Here is a 14,900-nt window from a genome sequence, read left to right on the forward strand (position 1 = left end):
ATGATGTATAAAAATCGAGGAAGTGTAAAATGTCATAGAAAAATTGTTTTATGAAAATTATTACAGAGTAGTTAAAAAAATACCAGTATGCACAAAAAAAAGATTTCTTTGAAAAATATATTTGAAGAAATGTTTGTATTTTACAGTCTCCTGTTAAAGCCAGTAATGAAAACATCTTTAAAGCACCTATCTTTAAGAATGAAGAGGTCAAAGCTAGTCATTTTCAACCATACCCAGTAAGGACGATAGCAGAAAAAGCTTTCATTGAACACAGCAAAAAGACTGCTGAGATCAAAGATATTCAATAAATTATAGATACAGGGAGGTTTGATCCCTTCACACAATATTCCACTTCTTAGTTGTAGTTCCCTCTTAAAATGAGATGCTGGTGGCAATGGATGTTTTGCTCGTCTTCGAAAAAGCGTCTGGTTGCAAAATCTGCTGGTTTGAAAAGGGGGTAACTTCCGGTGCACAGTAAAAGTTAATTCGTACCTACTTTTACTCGTAATACACCTTAAATATTGCTATGATGATTTAATAAACTGTGTATGTTTTATACCGACTAATAAAACATAAATTAAATCCTGTCCTAAATAAATAATTCAATATTTGATATAAAATCTAATAGCGAGCGGAGCGAGCGGCGCGAAGCGCCGCTCGCGAAGCAAGCTCAATAGACTAACGTGTAAGAACAGAGGAAATTCGGAATGACATATACGTCAGGCAAATGTCAGTGTGAAACCTTCCCAGAATTCCTTCACTACCAGGATTCCATGCGATAATGGCGATAAAAATAATATAAAATATAAAAGGCCTGCAGTTTCCCGAGAGCTTAAAATTAACAAAAAAATAATTGCATTTACTCTACAATGTATTTCATTAAAATTTGCACTAGGCTTGTAGTCTCGTTCAACCAGACGCCTGGCTGTCTCCGTGAATTCCGACGTCATATGACGTCACAGTCTAGACTGTGTCTCGTGCGGTTTGGAACTTTGAAGAGGCGGATCAAAGTTTACAAGTGTGGATGGTACAACTGCGCTCGCCCCAACGGTCACACCGTAAAACAAATTAATCTTGATTACATGAAGTTGGATGATTCTCTTCTAGAAAAAAATATTTTCAAGAATCATTGCTCTTTGATGCAGAAAATCATCTTGATCAATCTTTTGAGTCATCAGTTCAACGTTTTAGATATTTTAAAATTTGCACCTCACCATGTCGAAAGATTTTTGCTTTTGACTTAGTGTTGGTCAGCTTACATCAGTAAACATATAGAAAAAAGTGAGAAAAGATGAGAAATTGACTTACTGATTAATGGTCCTACAATTTTCAAGACCATCAAAGGCAACATAAAAAAGTACCATAGATAAATGGAAAAGAAAATGTTCAATAATTTAGTCAAGAATGTTGCCTTCCTGACACCTTCTCTGAAAGACTTTATTGACAAGGAATCGGCTTTCAATCCATTCATTCAGAAATTCTGTTAAGGAAGAGAGGTTATGACTTCTTTCTCAAAGACACACAGAAATCGTTGCTGATCAAGGATCACACCTTAATCCAGATCGACCAGCAGGATTTGGGCAATTTTTCCATACCTCCTGGAGAGATGGTGGAAGATATGACAGCAGTAAATAACAGAAGGCAGGCAAAGTCTACTTCTTCAACTTCATTTCTTTGATTGAACAAGCTTCCTATTCAATTCAAAACCACAGCTTATTAAGGTCTTCCGTCTTCACGGAAGACTTTATAGTGATTCTACTGTTTCTTCTTCTTATTTTTTTTTTCCCCAAAATTTTGTGCAGGCGATTTCTCAAAAACTATTCAGTGGTTTTAAATGAAACTTTTAGGAATTATGCGTCGTCAAATGTACTTTGTTCATCAGAAGGGAAATTTGGAAAACTCGCTTCCGGTGCCAAGTTATTGACAGTTTTCTGATTTTAAAATGAAATTTTGTCCTCCCTTTTTTTTCAAAAATTGCTTAAGATATGAACTGGAGACTTGTTAGAGATGATAGGTTATGTCTTCTAGATGAGGAGAATTACCTTTTTGTGCGTCGTCAGTACTTCCGGTCGTTACAGGATGCGAATTTTAAAAAGTCGAATTTTTAAACTTTTTTTGTTTTTCTATATTCTCTTTTATTTTAATAAGGGTAATAGAGGCTCTTCTGAAAATGCTTAATATATAATTTATTTTAGAATTGATCAATCCAAACTCTAGATATTCGCATTTCTAAATTTGAAGCGGTAGTCCAAAATGGCGGCTGTCTCCGTAAACTCCGATAAGTAGGTCGGAATTTACGGAGTCAGTCGAGCGTTTGTTTGAATGAAACTACCATAAGAATCAAAGAAATGTGAAGGAATTGTTGGATTGTCACGTCACAATTACGTTGCAATTCTGTTTCGAACTAGAGTTTTAATCCGAGGTTTCCTCAAACGTCTACTATAACTGTTCCTGTCTGTATCTCAAAGTAGAAAACGACATGACTACAAGTGGAAATACGATAACTACAACCTTTTGTTTTACACCACGGAAAAACTGATCCTAAACCATGGTTAAAAGTAATAGCTTTTCAAGAAACTTGCCTAACTAAAGCAATCAATATATAGTAATTATTACGTGGACCATTGTTTTTTTCCTCATGCAAGCTTGTGTCATATTAAATGAACAGAAAAGACAAAAATAAGAAAACCATTTTTTAAAGATTGTTGAATGAAGTTGATATAAATATTTTTTTTTCTAAAAGATATTGTTATTGAACATAAATGGTATCAGATTCCTTAACCGTCGGAGGACGAGCCATGTTTTTGGGCGAAACATTCCAGTCTTTTCATGAATGTGTAACTAATCGGGATAGTCCACTTTGGGGGTAAACAGGAAAATAAAACTTGTAGAAAATCTTACCTAAATCACTGCTTTAGTGTTACTTACGATATACCATACGATATATTATAAGTACAATATGATAAATATACTTTCTAAAGCTCGATATTCAGGTTATAAGAACATACATTTTGAAATTTCATTGAAGCTATCACCATTCAATAAAAAAATACATTCCAAAGGAAATGCGCGAATATTTATCCGCGCGAAATGATGCATCGTTACCATCCTTTCGTAGTACACAAATGGTCTGATGCAGAAGTATATAGAAGTGCAGAAAAAGATTACATGGACATGCCTGTGTATGGAATTACATGAAATATTAAGTTCAATACATAAAGAATAAAAGAAAGTAAACAGTATCATCAGAGAATGGCTAAAGATATGAATATGAAACTTGCTGAATTGAGAGAGCATCAAATGTAGATATGGTGATCGACCATTATTTTTTGTTTCCGGTCGCAAACGGAAGTGAATTCAAAAATGTTAAATTTGCAACTTTTTTGTTTTTCAATATTTTTCTCTGGGATTTACAGGGTTAATAGAGAGACTTCTAAGAGTTCTATGTATGTTTTCATCTTTTTGATTGAAAAAGTTTGCAGAGATTTTTTATAAAATTCACTTCCGGATGAGTGTTTACCTGTCCTAAAAATTAGAATTTGATCTCACAATATTCCTCGGCAACAGTAAACGACTGAAGTCTTCAACTTTCAGGTCTGATAGTCACTCATGAAATATATGGAGATAACGAACAGTATTCAAGTTCAAAAGTCCATTATACAATACAAAATAGGAGCAGAGCAAACACGGACCTCCAAACATCAGAGGTGGGATCAGGTGCCATGGAAGAGTGAGCATCCCCTGCCGACCGGTCACACCCGCCGTGTGCTCCTTGTCATGATCGGGAAATAACGGAAAAATCCGTCAACAATTCAATGTGTAAATAATGGCCTAACAATTAGTATGAAAAACGTCAGTCAGCATTTGACTTAATGATAAATTGTATTTGCTGACCATAGAACTTACGACACTCATCAGTTTATTTGAATCTTTAGAAAATCTTGTATCGCCGTTACTTCCGGTCGTGACAGGAAGTGATGCAAAAAAGTGAATGGTTAATGGTTAGCTTTGTTGGATTTTCAAGTTGAATTTCATTTATCACTTTTTCAGCGTGAATTTCTGTTGTTATTTTCAGAATCGGACGGAAGACCTCTCATTGCTAGCAATGAGTTTCTAGTTATTATTATTATTATTATTTTTTATATATATATATATATATATATATATATATATATATATATATATATATATATATATATATATATATATATATATATATATATATATATATATATATATATATATATATATATATATATATATATATATATATATTGGTTCCTCCAGCATTTTTCAGATTGTTTTAGAGGTTTTCTAAGTGCAAAACAAAATCTAATTACTACTTGTTGCTTTTTGACCTCTCTCTCTCTCTCTCTCTCTCTCTCTCTCTCTCTCTCTCTCTCTCTTTAATGAGGTTTACCTCTCTTTAGAAATTGATTTTAAAATAAAGCAATATATTATATTACAGCGTAACATTTGACAAATAAAGCAATAGAAAATTTGAAGTTTTCAATTTCATTTTGTTTAAGGGCAATTTTATAATTTCATATCGTATTTTATTCATAATGGTTATTGGGGGAAAACATAAATATTACTTTTTAGTTTAATATACAAAACAAAATCAATAAATGTACAAAATCCTATGAATATTATCAATATCCATTTAATTCCATTGAATTTTAATTTTGAATCCTTCATTTTTTCATTGAAGACCTGATCAAACTTCTTATTCTGTTCCTCAGTTAACATCGATTTCCAATCACCAACCTCTCCTGTAATATGAAGATAAACATTCAGAACGTGTAATATAACAAAATGTTTATTTCTTCAGATTGTAATATACATATCTGAAAAGATATTTCATTTACGAATTAGAGCACAATAGTTTTAACCTTTTCGGTAGATAAACTTCCACATCGTATCCTTTTCTCTTTCTTTTACTTTATCAAAGGTACAAGCATCATAAACAGCCTGAAGAAATTTAGGATCAGACGAAGTTCCAAGAAAATTGGATATCTGTAGCATCGTCTCTATAGCATTCTAAATTAAAGATTAAAACAACATAGGTCAAGTATCTTTTTAATTAAAGAAAAAATGGCATTAATTACAACAGAATGCCTTGGGATGTTAACGCAAAAAGCCACTTTGTTGAACATACCTTCTTAAGATCTTCATAATAAACAATCAAAATCTTTTCGGGATTTTGTCGTGCTGCCTCTTCCCACTCTTTCTCTCTTTCAAACCAACTTCCATAGTAACAGTCTAAAAAATGGATGAAATATCAACAAAGAATACATAAGACATTCTTTATGTCTCGGATAACCTATTGATACATTTTAAGGATCTAGATTTTTGTTAGCATATTGAAACACTACAAGGTTATTAACAATGTACAACAATTGTATCACTCTCCATTTGAACAGATTATGAAGAATACTTACATGTATTCTCAATAAAGTTCAAAAGTTACGCATTCGCTATAGCTTTTCATTCACAATGCAAAGTAAATGAAGATTTGTAGTTCAAGATAATAAGGGTCAAATAACACTGAAATTGTCAGAAAACAACAATGAATTCAACTTACCCCCACTTAGGAAATCATCAACGAAACTGGGCCAGTCAGGATGCACGTAGTTCTTCACATATGGATCGGTTGTGTAATGATGAAAAGCAGACAAGACAATATCTTTCGGATTACGAACGGAATGGATAATTTTTCCTTTGTTTTCTTTTGGAATATATTTAACTGGAAGATGGGACCCCATTATTCTAGGCGAAGGAACAGTCTCCAATTCCTGAAGATCTGGTATAATCTCTAGGAATTTTTCTGTTAGTTTGTGAGGTGTGTCCAAACATGAATTTTGAAGGCGGGCACGATTGCATTCAGCCAATGGTTTCCTTTTTTAAATTAAATTAAGTATCATTATGATTTCCAATTTCATCCGCTACATCTCCTCCAAAAGAATCATCATAAATAAATAAATAATTTTTTTTAAAACGTTTATGCATGTCAGGATGTTCTTTTTTCAATCATCCAGAGGATGCCTTTCCATTAAATAGAAAACAGTGCAAATATATATTTAACAGAGTATATAGATTCCATGCATCTTCGGAGTTTCAAGAACACATATTTTTGCCATTACCATTAGTTACAATAACATATCATTGAATTTTCGACGTCAAATATTTTTTCCCTCATCTTTTCATTCATTTACATAACTCTTTTATGTATCTTTCAAACAGGTTATTACTACATGTAATTTTTCAAACTACGTTTATATGCAGATTTTGTATTCATCTAACATTTTCTAACATTTTTTGCCTCCCTCTGGAGAATAATATCTGTCAAAAGACAAAAAGAAGAAATCTGAAAATTAATGTGTAATTTTCCAGCATATATGGGTAAAAAAAGATAACCGTAGGTGGATATACTATTAATGATCAGGAAGTAAACAATAATTGCCCTGTTGTACCATACCACATGTACTCCTCTTGACTCTTATTTGACATGATCTTGCTTCAATTCAAGTTTCATCTGACCTTGTCAGCAAATACAATTTATCATGAAGTCAAATGCTGACTGACGTTTTTCAAACTAATTGTTAGGCCATAATTTACATAATAAATTGTCGACGGACTTTTCCGTTATTATCATGACAAGGAGCACACGCTGGGAGTGACCGGTCGGCAGGGGATGCTCAATCCTCCATGGCACCTGATCTCATGCACTTCTGATGTTTCAGAGGTCCATGTTTGCTCTGCTTCTGATTTGTATTGTTTGAATAGACTTTTGAGCTTGAATACTATTCGTTATCTCCATATATTTTATTTTATACGACACAAATTATCAACTTTGCTCAACAAGCATCAAGAATGATATATAGTCATATGCAATGTATGTCCAAGCCGAGAGAAAATCAGCGATTTTACAAAAATCGTAGCCCTAATCAATCAAGGTACTGAAAGTACTAGGAAGCGATAAACAATGGATTTTAAAAATGCAGTTGTGCAATATGTAGTTTAAATTTAAATTTTCTGTTGTACCGGAATAAGTACATGCTTTTTTTATTCTTCCCTAACCTCATCATAATTATGCTAGAAAATAGAACATTCGATAAAAGGGGTTTAGCCGCAATTACAATTTTGAATTTTCCTGTTCAAGAATAAACTTCAGTTCAGTGATTTGAACTAGCATGATCATTCTCAATATTCAATGACTTCATAATGCAAAATACCTGTGTTTACATGGGATCTCTGTTTTAAATTATGCTCACGCTTTACCGGGTGTATTCAATTTGTTATTAAAAAGAAATTAGATATATAAAACACGGGCGTGAACATTTTCTCGGCGTACTTTAGCACAACCCCAACATGGAAGGCGGAATGCAGTTTTTTAATTGATATTCCAAGACCGAAGTAACAAGATTAGGAGTGAAATACATTGACAACTAAGATATTCCTTCACTGATAGAACTTAATTCCCTATCCATCATGTATAAAATACTCTGATATTAGTTTAAAGCGTTTTACAGTAGACATGATTTTCCTCAAGAGTATTTAAAATATGACTTGTAATTGCTTAAACAGAAATTGATCAATGAAGATCGCATTGAGGTCTCTGGGGACGGGTAAATCTCTAAAAAAATAAAAATTGAAATATTAAGAATATCATTAAATGCTGCGGTGGAAAGATGTATTTATTAATTAGGAGTAGAATAAAGATTTGAAATGATTTTTACTGCATAGATTTTTTAAAATTGATTTTTATTGATTAGAGAGAAATGGAGATAACTCTTCAAGGGCTGATTCATTGATTCGAGAATTTTTCACACGTATAGAGACGTAACAATACAGTTCAAATTTAGACATTTACTTGCATTGGCACCGATGGCCATTGAGAAGGGAGGGATCTTTATCATGCCAACGCCTACCCTCATGAGGATCCTCGGTTTTTAAGACACCTATTTTTTTTTTATCGACTTAGCTTTCTCGCGGCAAGGGCTTGAACCTGCAATCTTCCAATCACGGAGCTAGCCTCTACCGACTGAGCTAATGTGAGGTCGTGCTAAGGTCACAAATTATGACACATACTGCTCTGCAAACCAAATGTAATGCTTTAAACGTACTTTTCGTAGGGGTCGTAATTCCACGGAATCAAAATCTCTGTTCAATCTATAGGGAATTACGCGGATTTCTTAGATAAACACCATATACCTTCAATATACTTCGTAACTTTACTTACCTTGTCATTGGTCATTTGCAAAATTTTTTTCTTCAAACACATTCTGATTACTTAGTATACACACAAGTATTCCGAAGATGATATTTAAAAATATGCTTGAAATTCTTGTAGAACATATCTATATCTATATCGACAGTTTTTGGACAAGTCTTCCAACAATATGTCGGAATTTCGAAGGGGTACTTATTGTGCTCTGTTTTTAGTAGACCTATTTTTGTATTAACATGAAGCAGAATTTATTTAAAAACTTTTACACGACTTTTCTATCGTCAACTTCCCTTATTTATGTAGCAATATACTCTTGTCACCTGCATATTGAATTTATATTTATGTATAGATCTCCCAGTTGTTTCGATATGCAAGAGCATCCTCTACGTATGAACAATTTCTAGTATTGACAAATAAGTTGAAGAAACAAGGATATCAACAGTCTCGTTTAAAGTCAATATTTCGTTTTTCATACAAATTGTTAGAACATTATTTTCACACCGAATTATTTCTATGGACAAGAAGATACAGCGGGTTTGACTGATCGACGGGGCACCTAGTCCCACCTCCGTTTTATCCGTGTTTGCTCTGCTCCCTTTCTGGTTTGTTTTAATGGACTTATATTATGACCTTGACTATTTTTAGCTATCCATATTTCATTAAGTACATTAAGAGAGATTTCCGTGGAAAATCTGTGATCGTGTAAATTAATACCATGCGGAAATTATGCCTAAATACACTTATAATTCAAGGGGTATGTATTATTTTTCATTAAATCTGAAGCTTTTGGGGATCTTAATGGATACCATGCTTTCGGCGGGGAAACGCATATAATACAAGAAATAATACCCAAAACCTGCGACAAAAAGCGGCGCCGTAAATAGAAGGTTTTAACAAAGGTTGGATCTGTAGTTCTCTGGTTCGTCTGGTGAATGAACTACAGTTCTACAGCCAGAAATTTTCCCTAAAATTTTCAACATTTTGAAATTCAACATCGTGTCTTTTCACCTTTATTTAAAGTAAGCTTAATCTAATGTATTAAATGGTCAATCACATGTACATAAAACTGACAGATGATCTTTAAAAAAATCATTAACCTAGTATAGAGGAAGTGGTAGATAATCAGTCCAAAATAAACGCATGTTCTAAATCCTAAAAGAGAGAAAGAAGAAGCAAAAATAGAATTCAAAATATACTTTTCCAGCGCTCCTTACAAGTAGAAATCTTATCGTTCCTAGGAATCTTTAAGACCTAGCTCTATGTATAAATCGCAAGCAAGGAGGAAGAAAATGTTGGAAATTATTTTTCCGACCAAATTCAAATTGTACATGTACAGTGCAGGAAACTAATTTTGTTACAGCATCGATGCTGATTTGAATGCTTCCTTTGCTTGCTGATTTGAATGCTTCCTTTGCTTGCAGATTTAATGCTAGTAATCCTTAACCTGATGCTGTTTTATAATTAGGTCAATGCTACCGGAAGTAGCATCATGCTACCGGAAGTAGATAATGAATTTCAGCATTGCCGTTTAAAGCAACAAAAGTGCCTTTTACAATTATTTGATCATAATATCTCACTATGTATCAATAATGTGAATACTTTAACCAATATTCTTTCTTTCTTTTTTAATTCTTTACTGAATTAAAACTCATTGATTTTCTGATGCTAGTAGGATAATGCTGATTTTATGTAGGTCAATGCTGGTTTTATCCTTTGCTTGCTGATGCTGATCCTGGTAATGCTGTTTTTTAAATGCTGATGCTGATGCTAGCTCGATCCTGATGCTACTAATGCTTATGCTGATGCTGGTTTATGTAACAAAATTAGTTCCCTGCACTGTAGTAATAAATTAGCAGGATAAATGTTACATTTCAACAAATTGTGAACACTTAAAAAATGTCGCTAGTATTACTTTCTTTAATGTGCCATACCGACTGCAAAAATATATTTTAATAACCTTAACAATAAATTCATTTTCTGCTCGCAATTTTGAGGTATAGTATAATTTTTATTTTAATTCAAGATTGGCTGTTGTTGAGCGTGATTTAATTTGATACTGATCGATTTATGATATTACCTACCACGCAAAACATAATAAGAACAGCATGGACTCAGGACCAGTGTGTTCAAGGCATATGGAATGGACTACTGAAAAATAATCGACCTGTTATTTCTCTGTTAGTTCCATATTTCTGTAAGTAGTTATAACACCAAAGAGCAAGAGCCACTTAGGGCCTTTTTGGCCCTTTGAATTTCTTAAAATTCAAACCTGTATAGTTTTAATCAACAAGGCAATAAATAATACTTGAGCACTTGTTGAATGAATATCTACTGAAAATGACGTAATTTTCTTTCTAGTCAATGCTTTATGACGTCATGAATTGCGTCATTATTCACATATCCTGAATATTTCTTCAAAAATGGTCAAAATATGATGCAATTTTTTCAATATTTCGTGTACAGCACAACCTCAGATCCAAAATGTGTAAATATATTATAAAAGAACTGTTAATGAAGATTATAAAACATATCTTAATTTTTGGATCGAGGGGTGTGCTCATATTTTAATTCTTTGCTGAAGGTTCTCAAAAACACCCTTTTTTCTGCAAAAGACAATAACATTGCAATTTCACACAACCTGTTTTTCAATGTCTGGGCTCTTCAAAGGAAATTCTGTTATATAAATTGGAAGCAATAAGTCTCTTCTTTATATTAATGTTGAAAATGGTACACGGGGTATTAGTCAATAAATTGGTATATCTACAGGGCCACTTTATGCATAAAGTGAACCTAGCTCTTTTCTATTTTAATAAAAAAAATTGTTGGAAGACAATATGAAGGTCAATTCAATTTTGGGCATACCGATTAACACTTATTACTAGAACTGCATGTAACTGTGTGAAACTAAAATAGCTGAAAAAGTCGGAGATTTCAAGAAGTATATTTCTAGAAGACTCAGTAAAGTTATTGAACTTGTTTAGTGGCGCTGGATCGGAAGCAGTTGTAGGCTGCCTATAAGCGTTTTACGCTAAGCGCTTAAAAATGAAGTGGTCAGAAGGAAATTGATTGTATGAGTATCTCCTACTTTTGCAGAAATGCTGATAATACTTAGCACATAAAGTTAATCAATTTCAAATTTACTTCTATATGCGTTATTCAATCTGCATTCTGTATCAAGGATAAAAATGTAATCCCTAACGTCAGGCTTTCTAAACATAACTCTTTAAATTTGGACCAAATATCAAAATTCCCCGCTCTTTCTTACCACGAGACCACCACTCTTACATATATGTACAAACGCAAACCTCAAACATCCATTACCTTATAGGCGCCCGCGTGGTGCAGTAGTTAGAGCGTTTGCTTTAGAGTAAGGAATTGAACCCAGTAGCTAAGTACTTCGGTACTAGCTTGAAAATACGGATATATATTTAATTGCTGTGGTATGATTTAGAAATTTATTTTAAAAATTAAGGATTATCTCCCTCATACGTAGTTCTGATCCTTCAATGCATTTGGCTCAAATCTTTGGCACACCTTTTTTTCAGCTTTTCAAAGTCTTTTTATTTAAATATTTTGGATTTCTAGCGTTTCGGCTTGAGAATCACTGAAGAGACATACTTTGTCGAAATGCATATCTGGTGCATCAAAATTGGTACCGTATATGATTTACCTTATATCGCGGGTTCGAATCCACAATGTGATGAGGAGAACGGTCATTCGGATGAGACCGCGGTCGGACCGAGGTCCCGTATCGCATTAGGTGCTGTCACGAAAGAGACCCCTCACTGCTCAAATGCAGTAAGTGCCGAGTATAAGTATAAATTGCAGCCTCCACTGGCAAGTGCTGGCGTCTCAATATGAGTGAAAAATTCTCAAAGGGGTGTTAAACAAACAAACATTACTTTATATTGTGCGTTATTTTTAGTCGTCTTATCAGATAACCGTTTTAGGCATAGATAAGAAAGATATAGATCCGTGGTATATTTTTAAATGCAGATCAAATATCGAATCACTTTTCTCATTGCAAGGTTTCTATTTGGCCACATGAAGAAATGTTTCTTTTATCCAGTTATTGGGTACTCTTTCAAGGAAACTACAGATGCATGTGTAATCACTCTTTGCCTGTACAATATCAAATCAAAAAATATTTATGTACTCACAAAGATTTGCCTAAATCCAAAAATAAATAATTTTTCGAAAATTCCAAAACTCAGAACGAATTTTGTATCACAACTTCTTGCACTTTCTTTATCTTATATCTGTTCTTTCAATTTAAAAAAAATAGTTAATAAAAGAATGACTATTTAAAATATTTATATATTGTACTGGACAAAAAGAGGCTAAATACTATACATGTATAGAAATCACGTACCTGATTTTGGATAGGAAATAACAAAAACGTTATCTTTCCGCGTGGGTAAATTCACAATATCTGCAATTCGTTTTCGGGCGTCCGTTAAGGTTTGAAAAGGCAAAAATGCTGGAACTATCAGTCCGTCTACGCTTCACTTTTGCTTTGTCGTCATTATAAAATCATAAACTGTCTCATCAAAGTAATATATCAAACTGAGTTTAAATTGATCCACCCCTCTCTCCCACCTGCAAGTCCAGGTGTACTTAGTTGCCAAGGTAACTTACCAATCTGAGGCTAAATTGACACAAATTTCTTTCACCCCTGCGAGTCCAGGCGTACTGAGTTCCTAAAATAACTACGTTTAAGGCAGTTTCAAGATTCTGTTACCACACAATGGTCCGTTCTGCACTATGATTAAGGTCAAAAAGCATTATGTGATATACCTTTGATATTGAATAACGTTTTAAACTAAATAAATAATGGGAAAAAAGTATTCAACTATAAAATTTTAATGCTGCTTTGCTCATTAATTGATTTTCTTTTGGGTAGTTTTTTTTCTAATAAATGTACCACTAATATTCTAAATGAATGAATGCCTGGATCATGTAAAATGTTAGTATACAAAAGCATGCTAACATTTTACATGCAGTTTGAAATAAGGTGTAGAATTTATGACACTCTCCCCCTCATGACAGCTCAAGATTGCATTTACTTGACGTCAAATTTCATTATGAAGTCATATGTTCGTATTAAAAAGCACAGAGTGCTCTTTGATATTTGGTACAAAAATACATGTATGTTCTAGATTTATAAGCAAACATGATCAAGGCATGATCAAGGCAACTGAGATTACAAGAAAACATCTGAAACAAAGTTCTGAGTATCGGAAAAGATACTACGATTTAAAGACAAAGAAGGGATCACTGAGCATAGGAAACATGTATGGTTGTTTGATGAGTGCAGAAAGATGGGTCCATGCCATAAGTTACCTTCAAAATGGAAAGGACCTTTTAACAAGAAAACTAGATGACTTGACCTATATTTTGCGAGATCATGGACACAAACTGCTTAGAATGACCATCTTGATAGATTGATGACATATCGAGACAAATCCTGGTTCAGGAAATTTACGCCACAAAATCAATGGAGGTCTAACAGGATACCTGTTCAATTTTTTGTTAATATAGACAAGTGTCTTAGGAGGAAAGTGTCCTAGGTCGATGCATCGACTTAAAAGAATATGTACTGTAGTAAATGAACAGTACCATCATTACACATTAGGAAAAAGTTGTCTATATCTGGGCCGGACTGAACAGTTCCTTTTGGTTCCAACCAATTACTGGAATAAAGTAAAATATGATAGATGATAATTGGTGTGACTTCCTGATCCAAGAGAAATCTACAAAAAAACAATAAAGACGTGAATGTTTGACTGACTGACCTCCTAAGGGACTTACCTATATCAACTACATGTACTATACAAGCTAATGCAGAGATTTTGTGTCCCCCGCTTAAGGAAATATGAGTGAGGGTCGGGTCTCGAGCCCTACTTGAACTTGCAGAGTTATTATATTTATTTCTTATATTCGGTAAATAATAGTCCCTATATTCTCTATATAGAGAACCAGTCAACGTTATTGATATTAGCTCCTCCGAAAAATATTGACCGGTCATTTAAAGCTGAACATGACTCGTAAATAGGCATACGCCATTTTCGATAATACTATCTACGATATCATCACCCTTCGCATTCGTTACACCTGACTGCTTTATTGTCAAGGGTATCGGCGTGGAATGGCGACATGTGATCGTGTTGGTTATCTTACATTACCTTTTTTTTTTTTTTTACATTTTATTGCAGTTACGTGTATTTGTGTTTGTGTTTGTATACTGCACTGACCTGTGCAACTGCATTAAGATTCTTTGGTACATCTTACTCTCCTGCATTAGAAGAATTACACATTTATTTTTGGTCACTACCGAGTGCTGTGTAGCATACTTCCGTCTACACTAATGACGACTGATTACACTGAACAGCGACTAAGTAAGCTGCTTTATATAGGGGTCCTCTGATAAAGCGAGAAACCAATCGAATATGGCGGACAGATTCTTTTTAAGAAGGGTGTTCAGCTTTAATTTTATCTATTGAGCAACAAAGAGAGTTTTCCCACATTTTTATTGATTTGGATTCTGATAAGAAGATTGATTTATTGTGACGCAATGATACTTTCAAAAAACATAACGTCACCAAGTAATACAAGATTCGCTAACACTAGGTCTACACTCAAGATGCAGATATTTTATTTAAAACAAAAT

The 14,900-nt window shown here is 33.6% G+C and overlaps 2 protein-coding genes across 2 annotated transcripts in view; both read right to left on the minus strand.

Annotated features, from left to right (window-relative positions):
* Positions 1-14,900, minus strand: part of LOC133175977 (sulfotransferase 1B1-like) — a 69,032-nt gene that overhangs the window by 38,258 nt on the left and 15,874 nt on the right. The window lies entirely within an intron of this gene.
* Positions 4,743-6,510, minus strand: LOC133175681 (sulfotransferase 1A1-like). Its single transcript, XM_061310789.1, has 5 exons — positions 6,479-6,510; positions 5,585-5,898; positions 5,159-5,262; positions 4,942-5,040; positions 4,743-4,772 (listed from the first exon to the last, which is right to left on the minus strand). The coding sequence occupies exons 1-5, from the start codon at positions 6,508-6,510 to the stop codon at positions 4,743-4,745; spliced, it is 579 nt and encodes a 192-aa protein (XP_061166773.1).

Source organism: Saccostrea echinata, unplaced genomic scaffold (assembly GCF_033153115.1).
Source record: "Saccostrea echinata isolate AGI-Se365-2 ecotype Australia unplaced genomic scaffold, CSIRO_AGI_Sech_v1 ptg000064l, whole genome shotgun sequence".
Classification (NCBI taxonomy): Eukaryota; Metazoa; Mollusca; class Bivalvia; order Ostreida; family Ostreidae; genus Saccostrea; species Saccostrea echinata.

What these genes read in the sequence shown, in the direction of transcription:
- LOC133175681 (XM_061310789.1), bottom strand. Translation starts at nt 6,510, where the DNA reads ATGTCAAATAAGAGTCAAGAGGAGTACATGTG. An exon ending in AGTCAAGAGGAGTACATGTG is followed by an intron (nt 5,899 to 6,478) that starts GTATGGTACAAC and finishes AATTTAAAAAAG; the next exon opens with GAAACCATTGGCTGAATGCA. An exon ending in TGATGATTTCCTAAGTGGGG is followed by an intron (nt 5,263 to 5,584) that starts GTAAGTTGAATT and finishes TCCATTTTTTAG; the next exon opens with ACTGTTACTATGGAAGTTGG.